We start from the raw sequence: 21594 nt of genomic DNA, 5'->3' as shown, positions 1-21594 counted from the left end.
GAAAATATTTTAAAATTATAAATCCTTGATGTCAAATGCCATTGTCACATAAACTTATTTCTATGAACTCTGCTTTTTTTCTTTCCACCTCTGCTTTATTGTTTTGTTGTCTCTTTGTCATGTCTCATGTGGAATTCAATTATAAGCTTTTCAGGGTAAGGCTCTCATACCATTATAGATGACCTGTAAATACCCAGCACAATTCTGGGTAGCGTAATATAATAAATAATTGTCTGTCTGTCTGCCTGCCTGCCTGCCTCTTTCTCTCTCTTTCTCTCTCTTCTATCTATAGCATCTTAAGCATTTCTAACATCCCCATTATGGAGATATCTATGCACCAAACATTACATAAACACAAGTGAAGAAAACTATGAAAGATATTTTTATACACTTTACAAAACATGTTCTATTTCTATTTCCTGTTGTGTGAGGCAATATAATCAAAAGCAGTTCTTGCCAGAGAGAGGATTTCTGTTGATTCTCTAGTGAATGTATCACAAAGAATTTCTGATTCAGAAATAAATTCACTTAATTAAATTTGCTCTGCTAACTGCAGATCAAACCATGGAGGATACTTGTGGGAATTATTTGACTACATCGCTGGCTTTAATTATGTGTATAAAACAATTATCGGAATTGGGTTGTTAACAGTCCACCACAGTAATTTTTGTCTCTCTTTGACTCATCAGCATCAGTTTACTTCAATGCATTCTTGTTTATGAGTAAATTCAGGAAGATTAACTTTAGAAAATGGCACTGCATGTTCTTACAGCAATCTGGGTAGCACAAGTATTTTTCCTGACATGCCGAACGTACATTCATCAGATATATCTTTCTTATGAGGCAGTTTCATCATATGGGCCATATTCTGCCCTCATTTATGCCAGTGAACCCCATTGATTTTACTGGTATGATGGGATTTTCCCCCCCCAAATGGAATTTCTGCTATTCTATCAGTTAGATAGCAATGCAGTAACTTACTGAAGATCTTAAAGGTTATCCAAAGCCTTTAGGAAAATCTGGGGATGTGGCTTAACTGGTGTTGTTCCTTTAATGTGTGTACTTCCTCTTCTAGCTGTGTGAGCCAGCCAGCATCCTTCTACCTGCTTTACAGGCTTGTGGTATCTGGAGTGCAATACCATGCTAGGTGACCATAGTCAGCTTTGGGCTACTGAAGTTTCAGTTGACTGGAATTCAATAAACTGAGGTCACACTGACAATTTTGCTTTGTTCTTGTTCCCGCTATATATTACAGTGACAGAGTGTGAGTAACCCAAGCTGACTCACCACTTGGTGCTCTTTGGAAGCATCCCCACCTGGGGTAAATTGAGGAAGTAATAATTTAAGTTCTCAGTGATTAACTAATTAGCTGGTTGATTCAGCTCAGTCAGCTGGAATTTACCCTTCAAAGAGAGATGCAGGAAGACCCCAGAGTAGAAGGCTATGCCTTCAAGCCAAAGAACCTCAAGATTTCAGAGAGGTGAGAGCTCACCCTTGCCCTGTGCCTTGGTAGGAGATGAAGACTTTGGGAGAAGTTATGTTATGGGGAACAAACATTTATAGAGCACGTTGTAAATAAAGCACTGGGTGTTGAATCTGCCACTGGTGTGTGTGAGGACTGTTTGCAGTAAAAATCCAAGGGGAGGGAACCCTGTCCTGTGAAAATAACATATAGTGATGGTGCTTAGATACTATAAACGTAATGAGTTGGGACTACCTGAGAGAGAGAAATTATATTGCAATGATCTGATTAATGTGTTTGAACACCACTTCCCTCTGCTGGATATAACCAGAACTGCCCTGCTATGTGTCATAGGCCTTCCACTGCTAATAGCTAAATGACTTTCTTCTTTCCCTGAAGTAGTAGGGAATAGAGTTTTTGAGTACCAGGATTTGAGTTCTATCCCTGCTTTTGCTGTGGATTTCTGAATGGCCATAGTGTGTGACATAGTGGCACTCATGATCTCCTAGATGGCCACTGATTTGCCACAATAGGCACTTCAGATTCTTAAACCCTGGGTCAAGTGCTGTAGCTCTCTTTAGAAATCTCACATTGGTACCTTCTTTGTATTTTGTCAAATCTGCAGTGAAAGTATTCTTGAAACAAACAACATGTACTGGGTCATCATCTGAGATTGCTAAAACATGAAATATATGGGTAACTGTGGGTAAAACAGAGCAGGAGACATATGATTCTCCCCCAAGGAGGTCAGTCACAAATGTCATTAATGCATGATTTATTTATTTTTTTAAATGAGCGTTATCAGCATGGAAGCTTGTCCTCTGGAATGGTGGTTGAAGCATGAATATGGCTTACAGAGTCTGTCACTTATTAGGCACTATCACAGACTAGCATCTCATGCCAATGACCATGTTACCATTTGGAGGCTGGATTTGAAATGAGTTAATTGTCACAATCCAGATTGAAGTGAATAGTCTCCATTTCACAGGTCTATGTCTGGAGCAGTTCTGCTGAGTTCAGTAACTTACCAGATTTATGCTTGTGCCCCATGAGAGCAGAAATTGGCCTAGAATTTCCAAAAAATGGCACCTCTCTTCAGCAATCTCACCAGAGAAGTGGAGAAGCAAATGGGGATGGAGGCTGAACTGAGGCATTTTCTCATCCCCGGATATGGCCCTCTCTTTCAGTATGAAGAAGCTTGTTATCCTTGCTGTCTGTCCATGTAAAGAAATAAAAGAATTCACTCTCCAGGGCTGTTCCTCTAGCACCTTTTATAGTAAAAATAAAAGAAAATGTATAGTCTGATGGGAGGCTGCCAGTCAAGGTTTCTATACCAATAGCATAAGGAGCTTTTCTCTGCGGCAGATGCAACATCCAGCTCTAAGCAGTTAATTCCCACCTGATATCAAAATGCAAGTGTAAAAGACATAGGGAACAGGACTTTAAAAAACATGTGAAGAGGGGGTGAAAAGGAGAAATAATGAGTCCCTGACATTCAGGAAGTACTGCCACCGTTCTCCACAAGCCCCCAGATTTAGCTGAGATGCCAATGATACGATTGTGGGCGGAATTGGAGAGTGCAGATGACAAGATGAAACCGCATCAGCAACATGTTTTAAGGGGCTGCATCCTGCCATGTGGTTCACAGATCTGCAATCTGAAAATGTTCCATGGCTAATTTACGCACACAGGATGGCAGAAATTTTGTAGGAAGATTCTCACATCCTGACTGGTAAGGGAACCTGTTGATGCACAAGAAGCTGAGAGAAAAAATTCTCATATTGTTTTGTAACCAAGTTGTGAGAGATCTTGGGAAGGATTATAGTTAGGCCAGCACTGACCGGTTTTGAAAATCCCATCTTTCCTATCTATCTTGGTGATACATGCATTTTTTTGGCTGGAATTTTCATATAGGAGTTGGTCTATTAATTCCAGATAACCATAATACACAGTACATGGCCTAAGATAAACAGTAGCTTCTCGAGAAGCATCATCTCCAGAATCGCAAGAGAGGTCAAGTGCAATATATGGCAGATATGTATAGATCTCATGAACATTAAAAGTTGCAATGTTGTATTTCCCGATAAGAACGGAAACCAGATGATCTTTTATTTGTACTGGTAGGAAAAAAAAAAAAGTGCATCAGGAATGTGATCACATACTGACATCTGGAATTTATGAAATCCATGGGATTTACTAATTTGGGTGTATTTTTGCATGTTGCATATTTCATTAAAAGTCTGCCTCAAGCCTTCATATCAGTTCCATACACAAATCAACATACCCTTAGAGCCCTGACCAGGGTTATTCTATCTACTACACAAGATCCACAAATCCGGAAATCCTGGATGCCCCATAATCTCGGGCATTGGCACTCTCACTGAAGGACTGTCTGGATATGTGGACTCTCTACTCAGACCCTATACCACCAGCACTCCCAGCTATCTCTGTGACACCACTGATTTCCTGAGGAAACTACAATTCATTGGTGACCTTCCAGAAAACACCATCCTAGCCACCATGGACGTAGAGGCTCTCTGCACGAACATCCCACACACAGATGGAATACAAGCTGTCAGGAACAGTATCCCTGAATGACTGCCAACAGCACAACTGGCTGCTGGCTCTGTGCCTTATTCTCACACACAACTATTTCAAATCTTGATGACAATATGTATCTTCCAGGATCAGTGGCACCACTATGGGCACCACATGGCCCACAATGCCAAATTTTTTATGACCACCTGGAACAACGCTTCCTCGGCTCTCGTCCACTCACTGCCCTTCTCTACCCTATGCTACATTGATGACATTCTCATCATCTGGACTCATGAGAAGGAGACTCTGGAAAAATTCCACGACAATTTCAACAACTTCCACCCACATAACCTAGCCTGGACAATCTACACGGGAGGTCCAATTTCCTAGACATGCACGGTGCAATAAAGTGATGCTCACATTAACACACCACTATACCGAAAACCTACGACTGCTATGCCTACCTTCAGCCTCCAGCTTCCATCCCGGGCACATCACACGTCCTTGTCTACACCAAGCACTGAGGTACAATCGCATCTGCTTAACCTCTCAGACAGAGACCAACACCTACAAAATCTCCACAGAGCATTCGAAAACTACAATACCCGCACGAGGAAACTAAGGAAAACAGATCAACAGAGGCCAGACGTTACCACAAGCACTCCTTACCTGCAAGACAATCCAAGAAGAGAACCAACAGGACACATGCCATCAACATTATCAATCCCAGCTAAAACCCCTCCAACGCTCGATCAGGGATCTAAACCCATCCTGGACAAGTGATCCCAACACTTTCACAGGCTTGGGTGCAGGGCCAGTCCTCCGCCCACAGACAACGCTGCGCAACCTGAATCATATTCTCACCAGTAACTGCACACCGCAACATAGTAACTCTAGCTCAGGAACAATCACTGCAACCAAACCTTAATGAACAACTCTGCCCAAATCTACACCAGTGACACCATACGGACCTACGCAGATCAAGCCCACCATCACCGGGTGCATGTCACACTGCATGTCACAATTATATACGCATCATCATGCCAGCATGCCCCTCTGCTATGTACATCAGCCAAACTGGACAGCTCTATGAAAGATAATTGGACACAAAATCAGATATTAGGAATGGCAATATACAAAAACCTGTAGGAGAACACTTCAACCTCATCTGGCCAACACAATAGCAGATCTTCAGTGTGCCTTCCTGCAGCAAAAAACTTCAGACCAGACTTCAGAGAGAAACTGCTGAGCTTCAGTTCATCTGCAAATTTGACACCATCAGCTCAGGATTAAACAAAGACTGTGAATGGCTTGCCAACTACACAACCAGTTTCTCCTCTCTTGGTTTTCACACCTCAACTAGTAGAACAGGGCCTCATCCTCCCTGATTGAACTAACCTCGTTATCTCTAGTTCGCTTGCATATATATACCTGCCCCTGGAAATTTCCACTACATGCATCTGATGAGGTGAGTATTCACCCATGAAAGCTCATGCTCCGAAACGTCTGTTAGTCTATAAGGTGCCACAGGATTCTTTGCTGCTTTTATAGATCCAGACTAACATGGCTACCCCTCTGATAGTTCCATACACAGTTCTTCTTCTCCATACTGAATCGACAACAGAAGACTGAATGCACTAATCAACTATTTTTGTCTGAACTGATTTGTGGGCAGAATAAAGTGGGTTAAACACAGAGTGTGTAAACAGAGCACTTGGAAACTGCCATAAAATCTATTCCTGCATATGAAACACATTTATATATTAAACTTCAGAGGACTTTTCCCTCAAGTGTAATCAACATGTATTTTAACTTCTCTCAGATTGTTGATAGTCCCTGCTTTTGTATTCTTAAACTGAGCTGTACCACCATTAGATCTATCATGTTGTTAGAGTGTGGACATAAGGGTCTAAGGCACTCCGCTGGATTATCCTTTAGATTGATATTTCTGTATGACATGGTACCTAATGACAGTAATGGCATCAAACTGATGATGGAGAGTCAAATTCAGCCCTGGGGTAAGCAGGCACCACTCAACTGAAGCCAGTTACACCACAGCAGAATTTGGAACAGCGAATTTAGATTAGACATTAGGAAATCAGTGTTCTATAGTTAAAAATGTTCAGCCAAAGGATTAGGGTAGTGGACAACCATGAACAAAACAGTGAATTTCAGTGCTGTCACCTCCTGCCATACTAGCTGATTAATAATGTGCTCTTGTCCTCTTGTTTACTTGGCTTTCTTTAGGAATATTATTTAATTCAAGCAATTATTTTTCATGTTTTGTGCTTTGCTGCTTCACTGATTTTTTTTATTGGTGGTAGGAGTAGACAGTAACAACAATAATAGTTTTGGATGAACAAGGATGCTCATTCTGCATAAATAGCAACACATACCAGCAGCATCACATAAAGAGCAGTGGCAGCAGAAACTGAGATAAGCTATCAGCAACTGTTCATTGAGTAACAAACTCTATTGTCTGCAGGTCGAATCCTTGGTTCAGGTGCATTTGGGAAAGTAGTTGAAGGAACTGCATATGGATTAAGTCGCTCTCAACCAGTGATGAAGGTAGCTGTGAAAATGCTGAAACGTAAGTGATCCTCATGGTGTCAGTATCCAAGCCAGGCGGTAAAAGATGATGCAGGATTATTAGCATTGTCTTAATTTATGATACCATGTTGCAGCTAAGTAGAATCAGGTTCTCAGCTAGTGTAGATCACCTGAGTTTCACTGAAACTATATAAGCTTATGCTAGCTGAGGAGCTGACCCAATGATTTTAAAAGAAATTTAAAATTAATGTCTACAGCATAAATGTGATCATGGTCATCCTTCACATAGGCAAGAGCTACATTAGTGGTAAAAAGCGCGATAAACTTTTGGAATCTAATATTTCTATTTTTGTAAGTATTTCTCATAGTCGTGCTCTAACATGAGCATAGTGGTCTGGTGGTTAGCACTTGCATATATAAATCTTACAAGCCAGATTGGTTGGTGCAAGATTGGAGGGATTGGACAAAAGGATTGTGGGCCTCTGATCTTAGGGCTGTCTGGCTGCCAGTCTGAACCTGCATAAAATAGACTTGCCGCAGGTTTGCCCTACTTTATTCCAGCTGCCCAATGCCCCCAAGGGCTATTCCAGCCAGTGGGTGCTGTCAGGGAGTAGAGGTGCTCAGTAGGCAGTGGTGGCTCCAGACACCAGCGCAGCAAGCACGTGCCTGGGGCGGCAAGCCGCAAGGGGGACCCTGCCAGTCCCTGTGAGGGTGGCAGTCAGGCAGCCTTCAGTGGCTTGCCTGTGGGAGATCTGTCGGTCCCACAGCTTCGGCAGCAATTTGGTGGTGGGTACACTGAAGCCGCAGGACTGGCAGATCTCCTGCAGGCAAGCCACCGAATCCGTGGTACCAGGGACCTCCTGCAGGCAAGCTACCAAAGGCAGCCTGACTGCCGTGCTTGGGGCAGCAAAAAAGCTGGAGCCACTCCTGTCAATAGGGAACTTCCAAAGAGGTCTGTCAGTGCTTAATTTGTGCCAGGGCTTGCCAGGGCTGAGCCCCAGCACCTCTAGGCTTGGCAGTTCATAGCCCTGGCACCTCTGGGCTTGCAATGTCAGTTATGAAAGTAAAAAAAAAAAATGATTGAGCCCCAGCTCCTAATTGCTTGAGCCTGGAATCTCTTTCATTACAAATTAAGCACCAGTCTCTGTGCCGCTTGGAGGTTTGCCCACCCATGGATGAATCCCCAAAGGGTTAGCTAACCTGGGATTATGATTGCTTTGTACCACAAAGAAGGGCAAATAGATTGGGCTCACTACAAGTGAGTCTTTATTAGTGACTAGTAATTCTCATTAGACCTTCAGAAATGCCATCACCAGATAAAGTGCAAAGCCCTCCTTAAGAGGCCTCTATGTAAATGTTTAAACAACCAAGCAATATATCATATTCAATATTTGTATTAACTGAACGGTATTAACATTTTCAAGAACAAGGATCATTAACCATTAACTGAACTATTTTATTTTTCTGACAGCCACAGCTAGATCCAGTGAAAAACAGGCACTAATGTCTGAACTGAAGATAATGACACATCTTGGGCCTCATTTGAACATTGTGAATCTCTTAGGAGCTTGTACTAAATCAGGTAGGTTTGTCTAACACAAAATCAATGTTTGCCAAGCAACTAAAATTTGGCATTTAACATAGTCTGTATGTTGAGCAAGTGCTTTTTAATATAAATGTGAGTAAATGGATGCCTGATAAAACTGCCTGTACATGCTAATAGTTATATTCCCCATTCAACAAACTGACATGCATAATCCTTAACACTTTGTCCCAGTATGGTTGGTTTTCCATTATCTTTTCAGTGATATATATTTTTTATCATCAAGGTATTATTTTGCCTTCTTTCATTAGGTCCAATTTACATCATTACTGAATACTGCTTTTATGGGGATTTGGTAAACTACCTGCATAAAAACAGGGATAATTTCCTGAGCCGACATCCAGAAAAGCCAAAGAAGGAGTTGGACATTTTTGGGATGAACCCAGCTGATGAAAGCACAAGAAGGTGGGAAAGGACAAAAAGGATTATCGTTTGCCAATTAAGGGCATGATGTTACAATGGAAATCTTCATTTAGGCAAACAGCCCTACTGACTTCGCTATATGGGTTTTCTTGGCAGGACTGGGCCCTGTGAAAATTGTCAGAATAAATGGTATACTTTGATCAACTGTAATATTTAAAATAAATGGCACAGGCAGCAATATTAGCTGAGTTCCTGCAACTCCCATTGAGTTCAGTGGGATGTGTGAGTGCTCAGCATTTGTGTAAATCAGGTAACTTATATTTAGACTCCTTTATCCATATTCAGACACCTAATTTCAGCACTCAGCTTTGAAAATGTTGGGCGTGGTTTTTATTTATTACCATGAGAAGCATTTTTTTATACTTGTATGTATTCATAATCCTTAACACTCTACTATACTATACTTGTACATGTATATGACATGAGTGACATGAACTATGCCGCAATGAACTATGACCCAGAAGCAAAACCATGAAGATACCATGTGAAATATGAACCAAATCACTGGGCAGTATTGTCTTTGTTTATTATTTCAGTTATGTCATTTTATCCTTTGAAAACAATGGAGAATACATGGACATGAAACAAGCGGATACAACTCAGTATGTGCCAATGCTGGAACGGAAGGAGGGTTCTAAGTATTCAGATATCCAGAGGTCAATGTATGATCGGCCTGCTTCATATAAGAAAAAATCTGTGTCAGGTAACCACACTCATTGTTTTAAAAACCATTCTTTCAGAAACATATGTGTTACCTCTGCCCTCCAGTGGAAGGAATTAGAACTACTCCAATATCTGTGGCAAGCCTCCTATAGTGTACCGGGGAGATTCTCCTTTAGCTCAAGTGATAGGTGCCTATGCTTGTGGGGCAAGGAGAATGGAGTTTTATTTTTGCTGCTTCTGCTGTGAAGTTCTCAGCAGCCATGGTGTGTAGTTTGGTGACACTCAGGGCAGGTCTACACTACAGCCAGGGTCGATGCTCTGAGATCGATCCACCAGCAGTCAATTGAGCAGTTCTAGCGAATACCCGCCAAATCGACAGCAGATCACTCTCCAGTCAACCCCTGTATTCTACCCCAACAAGAAGAGTAAGGTAAGTCGACGGGAAAGTTTCTCCTGTCAACCCCGCGCACTGTAGACCCCATGGTAACTTGACCTATGGTACAGTGATTCCAGCTATGTTATTCATAAAATCATAAAATATTAGGGTTGGAAGAGACCTGAGGAGGTCATCTAGTCCAACTGCCTGCTCCAGGCAGGACCAATCCCCAACTAAATTATCCCAGCCAGGGCTTTGTAAAGCCGGGCTTCACTGACGTAGCTGGAGTTGCGTAGCGTAGGTCGACTTACCACAGTAGTGTAGATGTAGCCTCAGAGTCTTAAGTGACAAAGGTATTATTACTTTTGTATGTTTTGCAAGATTCTGAGCACTGTGCCAGTAATAATTAATAATAATAATAATTAATAATTTTTCTTTCTCTGTTTCCACTTTCATTGACAGACACTTATGAAAAGGAAAAAAATTTCAGATGCTTTTCTGGATTATGTAACGAGGGTGATGAAGGGCAAAGCATCCCATTCCTTTCTCCTTTTCTCAGAAACTCAAAACATTGCTTCCAAAAGAGGCTTGCTCACTTCTGGCTCTAGGCCTGAGGTCCTGAATTGCAGGACCCAGAGTTAGTTGGCAGACCAGTGCACTGCTGCTTTGCTCAGGGCCACCAGGGGTAGATGAATAGCCTAGTCTGCTCTTTAGTGTCATTTTTTTAATTAAAAAAACAAAGATTGCCATAGAATTCCTGATCTTCCAGTGACGGTACCGGACATGTCCTAATGCATACTTGCCTAGAAACATAACAGTGCTCAGCAAAACTGAAATGGTCAAAAATGTACAAAAGTTTTAATGGCATTACCATCTCTAAATCAATGGCTTATTTCTAACCCCATGCTGAATAGTAAGAACAACCCAGGTAATGTAGGTGGCCCTTTCTAACTTAGCTGTTTTCCACAATCCCCTGTTAAAAAAAAAAATAATAATAATTCTATATACAGAAGACAAACAAAAACTATATTTAGTATTGGATATTTTTTCTTTTTTTAAGGAATACAGTCTGTGTTAGTGACTGATGCAAACAAGCAAAGGGATTATTTATTCTGAAAAGATGGCTTTGGGCCATGATACTATGCTAAAGTCATCACCTCAGAAGCATAGAAGGTAGAAAGAACTGGGCACTGGTTTCATGGCCTGAATACACTTTTATGACACAAACATATTTTCCCTCCACCTTTTTCAACAGAACCAGAAGTCAAAAACCTGCTTTCTGATGACAATTCTGACAGCCTCAGTTTGCTGGATTTACTAAGCTTCATGTACCAAGTTGCACGGGGGATGGAGTTCTTGGCTTCTAAAAATGTGAGTGCCATGAGGAACCAAGCAGAAATGGCCTAGTCTTTTTTGGATTTAAAAACATGAAAAAATGTCCTTTTAGGGTTCTAAGCACCCTCTCCATTAACTAGAAACACAAGACAAAAGTGATTACAAAACCAAAGCCGCAGCATTTTTCTTCCCCTATACCACGTCAGCCACCAGTCAGAATATTGACTGCAAAGCAGAGCTTTCTCATACCACACTGTCCTAGCTGACAAGACCCACCCCCTTTCACAACTGCCCTTCTTGAATGCTGGCTCAATAGGTGGTCCAATTTAAACTGTGCCTGCAAGGTCAACACATTTTGTTGTTTTTTTTCAGGGAGGGGACAGTGCATTCCAAAGGAAATGGGCCTTCATGGGAATTGGTATCTCTTTAAATGACTTATGATCTCTCCATGCAGTGTGTGCACCGTGACTTGGCAGCTCGTAATGTCCTGCTGGCTCAAGGAAAAATTGTGAAGATCTGTGACTTTGGTTTGGCTAGGGACATCATGCATGATTCCAACTATGTCTCCAAAGGCAGCGTATGTACTTGTTTAATCTTTTTATTTCAGTATTTAATTGAGATGATAAGTGTCAGTATAATACTCTTGTCAGTGTTTGGTTACACTAATGGACAGTTGGATTAAAACAAGAGGAACAATTTTTTTTTTCAATTAATTCACATGACTTCACAAAGTCTGTTTGAAAGATGAAAAGTCCTTGGCCAGAACTAGTACTTTGCAGGGTGAGATTTTAACTGGCAAGTTTTGTGACTGGATGAATGACTAAGGGAATGTCATTGTGATGTGGCATAACATAGCAGTCAATGACATATTTGCATAAGCAAATCACCAGTGGACCTCCCATCTCATGTCCACAAATCAACTGAGTCACTTGCTAATAATTTAGCAATTCAGGTATCCCTGGATTCATTATTTTGAGGAATAAATAGAAGTTTTGCTCATAATCCTGTGACCTCTTCATATTTCCTTGAATAAAAAATATTACTAACTACTTTAGCAAATGTGCATTTATTAAGGCAAACCTTCTTCCTACTGTCAAATGATATATCTGCTGTACTGAGCAGTATTTCTGTAATGATTTGATATGTTTATTTTGTTGCAGACTTTTCTCCCAGTGAAATGGATGGCACCTGAAAGCATTTTTGACAATCTGTACACAACATTAAGTGATGTCTGGTCTTATGGCATTCTGCTGTGGGAGATATTTTCTCTTGGTATGTATATGAGCACTTCTTTACATGCAGTAATTAAGCTGGTTGAGTTCATGCTACATTAAAATAAGAACTGTAAATACTATTGTGACAACAAACTACTGGGGTGAATTGTTGTTATTATTTCTATTGGGTATTACTGGGATCAGAGTTCCATTGTGTAAGGTGCTATGCAGACATGAAGTAAAAAAGTCCCTGAGCAGAGAACTGACAATACTGGTTTATGACAAGGTGGGCAGGTTGAAAGCTGGTGCTGTTGATTGCTGCTGATTTTTGAGTTGACTGCTAGTGAACTGAAAGCCATCCTCAGCATATTTACTTCCATCTACTGGACCAAAGGAGAGGCATAGATTGCATGCTGGGCTGTTGGAAACTTTCCTAGGCTGAGGGAGGCTCAAAGCAAACATGCTCTGGGCAGCAGGGCTACTGGAGCTGACTGTTTGCACTGGCAGTTCTAAGCAGCAGCAGCCATTGGGTAGGGCAGCGTAGCACAAAGCACAGCTACCCCAGGCATTCCAGTGACTCGCTTCTGGTCTGGTAGGAAGAGACTGGATTAGGTGAGTCTGCCAAAGATTACAATGATGAGAGCAGACTACAACTGTGTAATCCCAATTAAACAACCCCAGGCTCACCACCTGACAATATCCCTTAAAAATGAGCAGAGACTGTTAAACTCTAGAATGGCTTATCACATAAATACTTCTTAAAACAGCAACAGATGCACATCTATCAACTGTGTTTATATGGTCCCCAGCACCCTAGTACCACAGCTTCTTTTAAAATTTCCCAGCACTGCTGTGAGGTAGGGATGTATTATAACTCCCATTTTGCAGATGGGCAACTGAGGCCCTGATCCTCAAATGTATTTAGGTGCCTAAATTCTTTTTAAATCAATGGGACTTAGTCCCCTAAATACCTTTCATCTGGGCCAGGGAGACTAATACTATGTCTACACTGCCCTGCAATGTACCAAAGTGCTGCACTGTAACCCGCCTACATGAATGCTGCAGGTGCAAACTAAAAGGCTCCTAGATTGCATTAATGTAGTCCTGCAGTGGAGGGCCTATGACACATTGTGGAGCAGTTCTTAGGATAGTGGTTTCACACACAATCAGATCTTTGCAGTATAATTTCTCTCTCACAGGTAGTCCTAACTCATCCCTGTCTATAGTATCTGAGCACCATCACTATATGTAAAAGCAGCAAAGAATCCTGTGGCACCTTATAGACTAACAGACGTTTTGGAGCATGAGCTTTCGTGGGTGAATACCCACTTCGTCAGATGCATTGTATTCACCCACGAAAGCTCATGCTCCAAAACGTCTGTTAGTCTATAAGGTGCCACAGGATTCTTTGCTGCTTTTACAGATCCAGACTAACATGGCTACCCCTCTGATACTTATCACTATATGTGCTTACATTAATCATTAATATGAAATAGGAACTTTTTAGTTTGCGCCTGCAGCATCCACACATGGGAGTTACAGCACAGCACTTTGGTGTGCAATGCTATTCACAGCCCCATAGTCTGAACTGTGGGGCAGTGTAGAGAAGCCCAAAGAGACTTGCCGAAAGTCACCCAGAGAGTCTGTGGCAGAACAGGGAAGTAAACCTGGGCCACCCAATGCCAGGCTAATACCTGGACCACTGCACTGTCTTTCTTTTCTTTCTCCTAGCATAATACACTTCACAAATATTGCAGATTGATTTTTCTATAAGTAGGCCTGTTATAATTGTTCCTAAAAGATATTTCACATAAAACTGTTGACTATATTAAGCTCTCTTTCTCCAGGACAGTAATGTGAGCTCTGGCATGTGTATTCATTTATTTGTATTACAGAAGCCCCTAGGAACCTCAGTCATGTGCTAGGTGCTGTACAAACATAGCATATTAAAATCATGCTATGGTTCTGTGGAAGAACAGGTTCCAAAGATGTACACTAGAACATCAACAGCTCACGCTAGTCCTGGGGAGAGCCATTGTGAACAACTGAATTTTGTAAAGGGCCAGATTCTGCCAGACTAACACATGTGGAATGGTTTCTATTGAGTGCTGAGCTGTTGACTGGCCCATTGATTCCAGTGGGACTCCACCTGGAGTAATGTGCTGTTCAATGTCAGTAAAAGTGGCAGAATATTACCCAAACTGAACAAATGCAATAAAAATAATCAAGGATAATGCATCATGAAACGTACTTTGTTCACTCATTTTGTCAACTATAGTTTGGCTTTAATTCTAATAACACTTCATAATATAGTGTTACCCCTTTTGGGCCTGAGCGGTTAGCCAATATTCAGGGCCAACACCCACTTGATATTGATAACTTTTAGCATAACAACACCAATCCAATTTTTTTCACAGACAGAGCTTTCGCCCAGCATATACATTTAGAATAAAAAACATATAAAACATTTGCTGACAAGTAAAAGCCAATAAAAAGAATAGATATTGTACTAGTAAGTATACTGTAGCATATGCTGTATAAATAACCAAACCTTTCCAATTCATTAACACATGTTTTTACAGCACCTGGCAAAACAGAACTCTAATCTCAGTTGGGGCCTTGGGGCATTATAAGCAATCAATAATCACAGTAATAATACAACCTCACTACAGTGTCCTGCTATTACATCTCTGTTGAGAGATGGAGAGACAGCAGAGATGATAGGTTATTTTTTATTTAATTTTCAGATTTAGAGCATCAATCCCTAACTCCTGACATATCACAAGATTTAAAAAGAACAACATCCAGTACAGAAATCCAGTACATTGATAAAAGAGCCTTAGAAAAGCCAGCTCAACTCCCACCCCACAAATCTAGCTCACACTCTTAGCACTTTCCAAAATTTCAGATAGCATCTAATGCAGAAAATATTAACTAGACAATGAATTGAGCATCATCTTAACTCCCTACTCCAATCTCCATTTCCAGCTCATCAAATACCCAGCAAAAGAGATTTGTGGTTTAATGAGGGTCTGCTGGGTGTTTGGTTTTTCATATAGTTAGTTGTGGCTTATTAAAACATTGGAAGTATTCAAACAATGTAAAAGAGCCACTTTTGTTGCCTTTCACCATTAAGGTGGCACACCGTACCCTGGCATGATGGTTGATTCTTCTTTCTACAACAAGATAAAAAGTGGCTACCGAATGGCAAAACCTGACCATGCTACCAGTGAAGTGTACGTATGCTCTTCTTTGTTTCTCCTGTGCCAAAATCTACCTCCAGTTGATTTTGGTTTTGTCTCTCTGGCTGTTGATTTTCAACTTCCAGCTAATGAAACTGGGTCTCTGTCTTATTTGTAGGTATGAGATTATGGTGAAATGTTGGAACAGCGAACCGGAGAAAAGACCTTCTTTTTACCATTTGAGTGAAATTGTGGAGAATCTGTTGCCTGGTGAATACAAGAAGGTTTGTTCTCTGGAATGCCTGTTGCATTTTGTATCTGTTCCCAGAGGAGTTGTAACTCAGCTGCTCAGCTCATCTGTGTAGTAAACATGTCGTTAAGCCATGTGAACGAAATGCTTCAGATATGCTGTTGCAGTGTATAAGAGACTATAAGGCTATAAAACTAAGGTTGCTGGTGGGAACCATTTTACAGTATTACATAAGGGACAGCACTTTCCATTTCCTGTAGGCCCATTGTCATCTTAATCCTTCTGTTAATCACAGAGCTGGTCCTACATATTTGCATAGGCTTTTTTCAGAAAATGTAAAAATCCTAAAAAAGGCACCAATTCCCCTGTGTGTATAATCTCCCCCAGCCTCCCTCAACCCCTTCTCCCTAGCTTGAACCCTGATGTCAAGGCACTAATGACCCCTCTTCACACACACACTCCTATCACTCACCCCTGCTTCCCATGCACCCATCATTTATTAGTGGGTTCCCCCACATGTACCTACTCCTGCTTCCTCCCCCCACCCTTAATTCACGCTTGCCCCTCCATTCGCTTCTGCTGTTCACCCTCACTCCTGTGCCTCCATAAATCTGCTCCTCACTTCTTCTACCCATTCATTTTTCATTGCTGGGCCTCTTACTCCACAACATTCATCCCTTATTGCTGGGCCTCTACCACCCCATACATCATCCATGCTTCTCTGTATATCTCCCAGCCCCTCATTCCTGGGCCCCTGCAAACTCACGGATGGCTGAGTCCCTCTTCTTCCTCGTCGCAGAGCTCTTCATTATTTCTGCCCCTCCTCGACACACACACACTCCTCACTTGCCACCACCTTTGGCCCTATTTGCATATAACCACACTTTCTGGGCTCTACCCAATGGAGTGAGAAAGGAGAGGAATTCGTCTTGCCTTCAGGAATATCCTCTCATTCCTTCCTTGGAGAAGTGCCAGATCTGGTCAGTAGACTCAAGGGAAGGGTAGCTGCCAGGAGCCAGAGGAATTTACTCCTGCTCCCTGCCCAGAGGAGGGAAGGGAACGAATGGGGATCTTTATTGTCACTCCTCATTAGCTTAGTGGAAGGAGAGCAAGTGGAAGAGCTCTGCACACAGAAACTAGAAGGGAGAGAGATCATGCAGTGTCAGTACTCCCTGATCCCTAGTACTAATATTGAGTAACAGTCACATGGTAACTAGTCTCAGGGCATACATGCACCACTGAATAATTAAACTAACAACTCCCTGTTTGGATTCACAGTTGCATCTGAAAGACGCCATCACTTGCCTGCAGAGATGTTAGTGCACCAAGGTGTGCACGTAGAGGTGTACAAGCACTATTTTAAAATGAAACCCACCCAACCATCTTTTAACTATTAGTACCTGTGTGTATTATCAGGCCAGAGGCACTTGTCCAAAGAAGCCTTGTAAAACACCTCGAATAAGCCTGCACAGCTCAGCTCAGGGCAATAGAGCCACACCTGCTCACATCAAGGCAGAGTGCCTACTGTTTTGGTTTAGTTACGCAGCACAGCTAGTTGCAGCAGGTTGCTGAGGAGCAGATGCCTTCTTGTACAGTATCAAAGACCATTTTAAAATTAATCTTTTCAGAGCTATGAAAGGATTCATCTGGACTTTCTGAAAAGCGATCACCCAGCGGTCACACGCATGAGAGTGGACTGTGACAACACCTACATCGGTGTCACTTACAAGAACGAAGACAAGCTAAAGGACAGGGAGAGTGGATTTGATGAGCAAAGGCTGAGTGCTGACAGTGGCTACATCATCCCCCTGCCTGACATTGATCCCGTTTCTGAAGATGAACTTGGCAAAAGGAACAGGCATAGGTAGTTGCTGCTTACAGTACATTATGGGCCAGATTCTGCCATCCTCACTTACCCTTTTATAGCACCTTAATCTGGTCCAGATTCTGATACTCTTACTCTTCTTGAGTAGCACCTTACTAGAAAGCTAGCCCACTGACTTCAGTGGGGCTACTTGCAGAGTTAGGTACTATTCCTTATGAGTCAGGATATAGAGTGCAGCTCTCAGTGCCTAGTGCCAATGATTTCAATGGGGCAGTCCATGAAGCCTGGTACTTATTAAGGCCTGGGACCTGTCTACTCAAGAGACCTCCTCTTTTCTTGTACTGTAGTGCCATAGTGAAGGGGTCTGGCAGGATGTTACCCATGAGGACCCTCACCTTTGGAATTAACTTTCCAACTTGGTCCAATGTAACAAAATTGACTTACCTTTGGGGCACATAGTAAGCCCCATTTGTTTTTCCGAGAATGAGCAAGTTGGAACAGGGTTTGAGGTATGTGAGGGAATGATTTATTTTATTTCAGAACTGCTGGTTCTTGTAATGGGGTTAGCTATTTCGGAGGGTTTTTTTGTGATTTTTTTCAATTGGTGACAGAGCCTTTGGATGGAATTCTTATCAATGGATTCTTATCAATATAAATAGATACATAAATAAAATACCAAATGTAAATGAGGGTAGCTGAATCTAGCACAATGTGGCTAGCAGTATTTTCAGCTACATTCATTTTATACTCTGTTTATTATAAATTTAAGATCCTAGGAGCCAAGTTTTTGTATCTTTGGACTATTATCAAGAGAAACTGGAATGAGGTCATTTTTTACCACAGGGCAGGAGTTTCCAGGCTTGATTTAAGCACCTATGGTCTCTGTTATACCATCTTTTCCTTAAGCATCTCACTCTCTCTCTTTCTCAGATTTTTCTAATTAGCCATTTGCCTCAGCAGTATCTGATATTGGTTGGTGGGGACTTCCTTCAAGTCTAATGTTTCACTCATGAATACTGTATGGATGAGTTGGCAGGAGGCATTATTAGAAAAGTGTGGTCAACTTGCTCTCTTGAATTCCAGAATTATTCATTAGCCTCTGGTGATTTCCTCCTACCAGATGTCAATCACTCTAAGAGAAAGGTAGTTAGAGATCACCTAAGATAACCCAAGGTGCCAGAAGGTCGGTGCATAAATCCACTTCTATGTCAATGGGTCAACTGTAGAAATTTAAGTATCTTGTTTATTTCACTATGTATTATAGCTCCTAGTTTCTCTGCCTCTTACAGTTCCCAGACATCTGAAGAAAGTGCCATTGAGACTGGTTCAAGCAGCTCTACCTTTATCAAGCGAGAGGATGAGACCATTGAGGACATTGACATGATGGATGACATTGGAATAGATTCCTCAGACCTGGTTGAAGACAGCTTCCTGTAATTCACATGGAATTAATGGACAACTTTGAGCTATGTCACAAGAGAAGCTCGCCATGTGATCTAAGGACTTTTTACTCTGTAGAGAAAACCACTTTATTTCAATGCAAAGGATGTAAGGAAAGTAGAGATTTGTTTCCAGTGCACAGAGGTCATCCTGGATATGAAAGAGTGAGACACGCTGAAGTCAGCTTTTCAGTGTTGCTTTTTATAGTACTTCAGTAGCATCTCAGTGGTATTTGCAGTTTGAATAGGTAGAAGGACAAAGGCCATAAATAGACCAGTTTTGTGTTTCAAGGGCATTCGTGACTCTGATGGATAGAATTTCCACTGCAGCAAAACGTCATCATTGTAATTATTTAAATAACTGTGTGCTCAAGGATCTTTTAAGGTGTGCATTAAATATATTCTGTGGACTTAGAAGAGATCACTCAAGATTCCTGTGTACTTTGCCACTTAATTTCAATATCAGCTGCTGCTGAACTATCATGTGAATGAAGTACATGCAAAAACCACTTTTGAAACTTAAAGGTACTGGAACTACATAACATTTTACTTTTTACAGTAGTGCAAATAAAAGGGAATAATAATAATTAATTAAAAAGCCTTCTATAATAGGTGTTAGAAGCCTAGTGAGTCTTTATAGAAGATAGCTGTTTTCATAATACTGCTAGTACTGTCAGTAACACTAACTGTATAGTTTATAACTCATTGTCCTTCAGCAAAAGCACAGTTGTTAAACTTTAAGTAGGTAAAGAGATTTAAGATTCAAAATGTTTATATAAAACAATTGTTGTATTTGACTGTATACAATATGATAATGGCGCTGGTGAGCTAAAACTAGTTTCACATGTAGAAAAGAACTTTGTATCTTCTAAAACATGACGAGTTAGTTTTCCAGCATCGGATGAGTGGCTTTCCTAATACAATGATCTAAAAGCAATTAATCACCCCTTGATTTACTGAGGTTTTTTAAATTTAAAGCTATTTTTAAACCTTTCATTAATTTACACCAGGTTTCCCAAGTTACTGTAAAAGGGACGTATGACTAATCAATAGCAACATCATTATTAGTGTTTAAATAATATTTTGCCCATCTATTCAAAAGAGAGCTTATTTTGGGGTCAAATGTGAATAACTGGTTTGCTATTTGAACTGTTCTGGAAGCAAACAAGGAAGCCTTGTTTCTTAGCCTGAGACTCCAGATTAAATGTGCAGTCATCATTCTGTAACACATGTTCTTATCTTAGTTTTCAGGTTTCCATAGATGCAGAGGAAGCTGGCTCTGTTATCTTTACCAATCCTAACTAAGACAAGTAATTGCTTTCAAGTGTGTTGGTTATTTTGGTCTGACTCCTTCACTTAGAAAAAAAGGGCGTACAAAATCTAATCCACTCTCGGTTCTGCAATACTTGTTTGTTGACATCATATGTTTGTAGAATGTGCTATGATTACTGCTGTGTCTATATGATGTGTTATTGATATACGATGCTTTGGAACTCTTACAGATGAAAATAAGATACATGCCAATTATGGGCCAAATCCTGTTTGGCACTCAGCTTTTAAACTCAGTAGGAGTTGAGTGCACTGAGCACCTCACAGAAAATGCTCAGTACCAAAAATGACACAATCAATACAAATGAGATCCGAACTCAAGCTTGTGTGGGAATTTTTTTCCTATTACATGTGGAAATGTGACCACCAGTGAGTGACTAAACAGAACAAAGTGATTGGATTCTGAACAACAAATTACAACTAAACTTGAAGGACCAGTTAAGCCCTCAGAAATGCTGTGCGCCTCCTCTTGACTTTACTTATTACGGAGAGTTGTGGGTGAGCAAAGGAGAGCAAAATTTGGTCCCAAATGTAGTACTGCCATTATTACGGATAAATCAGTATAAGTTTGAATTTCAGAATGTCACATGGCTAAGGCTACATGCAAAAGTATGCATGCATGCTGTTATGGCTGCAAATGAGGCATTTGCAAACAAAAGCCAGACAAATTCAAATTGGAGGTAAGGCACAAATTTTTACCAAGCAGGGTGACGAAAAAACTATGAAGAGAAGTGATAGATTCTCAAGCTCTTGATTGCTTCAGATCAAGACTGGATGTCTTTCTGGACGATATGCTTGAGGTAAACTCGAACTACGCTTTAGTCAAACACAAGTGAGTGGGCTAAACACAGGGGTAACTGGATGAAATTTAAGAGCCTGGGGCATACCGGAAGTCAAACTAGATGACCTAATTTTCCCATCTAGCCTTAAACTCTATGAATCTATGAAACACAAATGGCCTATTAGATAGCTGAAGGGTCATTTGCACTTATTTTGTGCGCTTGCTATGTCAGTTATAAAAGTTAAAAAAAATGCTTGAGCCCTTGTACCTAATTGCTGGAGTCCTAGCACCTCTTTCATTACAAATTAAGGACTGGCCAACTGAGACCACAAATTTGTGTGTACAGTCACATAACTTTGTGTTCAAATTAGGCAAGCATTTTTGTATATGATCCATTTCATCGTGTTTGAAAATCAGGTCATATAGGTTCAGTGATATCAAAAGATAAGTCATGTAACATTCATAGATTCATAGATTCATAGACTCTAGGACTGGAAGGGACCTTGAGAGGTCATCGAGTCCAGTCCCCTACCCTCATGGCAGGACCAAATACTGGCATTCTTATACTTAAACATATACTCTTAAACATTCTTATATTGTCTCCCTTCCTCTTGTTGGTTTCAT

General features: G+C 41.0%; 1 protein-coding gene across 2 annotated transcripts in view; it reads left to right on the top strand.

The window, feature by feature from the left end:
* PDGFRA (platelet derived growth factor receptor alpha) overlaps positions 1 to 21347 on the top strand; it is a 61917-nt gene extending 40570 nt beyond the window's left edge. For both annotated transcript variants that reach the window (XM_032774239.2, XM_032774238.2), the window contains 11 exons: positions 6486 to 6590; positions 8022 to 8132; positions 8405 to 8558; positions 9113 to 9279; positions 10871 to 10986; positions 11405 to 11527; positions 12111 to 12222; positions 15301 to 15400; positions 15525 to 15630; positions 17225 to 17460; positions 18711 to 21347. In XM_032774239.2, the coding sequence (XP_032630130.1) occupies positions 6486 to 6590; positions 8022 to 8132; positions 8405 to 8558; positions 9113 to 9279; positions 10871 to 10986; positions 11405 to 11527; positions 12111 to 12222; positions 15301 to 15400; positions 15525 to 15630; positions 17225 to 17460; positions 18711 to 18858 (1478 nt within the window). In that variant the 3' untranslated portion in view covers positions 18859 to 21347. The remainder of the gene's footprint in view (positions 1 to 6485; positions 6591 to 8021; positions 8133 to 8404; positions 8559 to 9112; positions 9280 to 10870; positions 10987 to 11404; positions 11528 to 12110; positions 12223 to 15300; positions 15401 to 15524; positions 15631 to 17224; positions 17461 to 18710) is intronic.
* The last annotated feature ends 247 nt before the right edge of the window (positions 21348 to 21594 follow it).

This window comes from Chelonoidis abingdonii, chromosome 5, assembly GCF_003597395.2.
Source record: "Chelonoidis abingdonii isolate Lonesome George chromosome 5, CheloAbing_2.0, whole genome shotgun sequence".
NCBI lineage: Eukaryota > Metazoa > Chordata > Testudines > Testudinidae > Chelonoidis > Chelonoidis abingdonii.
Note: the sequence above shows the minus strand (reverse complement) of the source record. Positions and strands in the feature narration are given on the sequence as shown.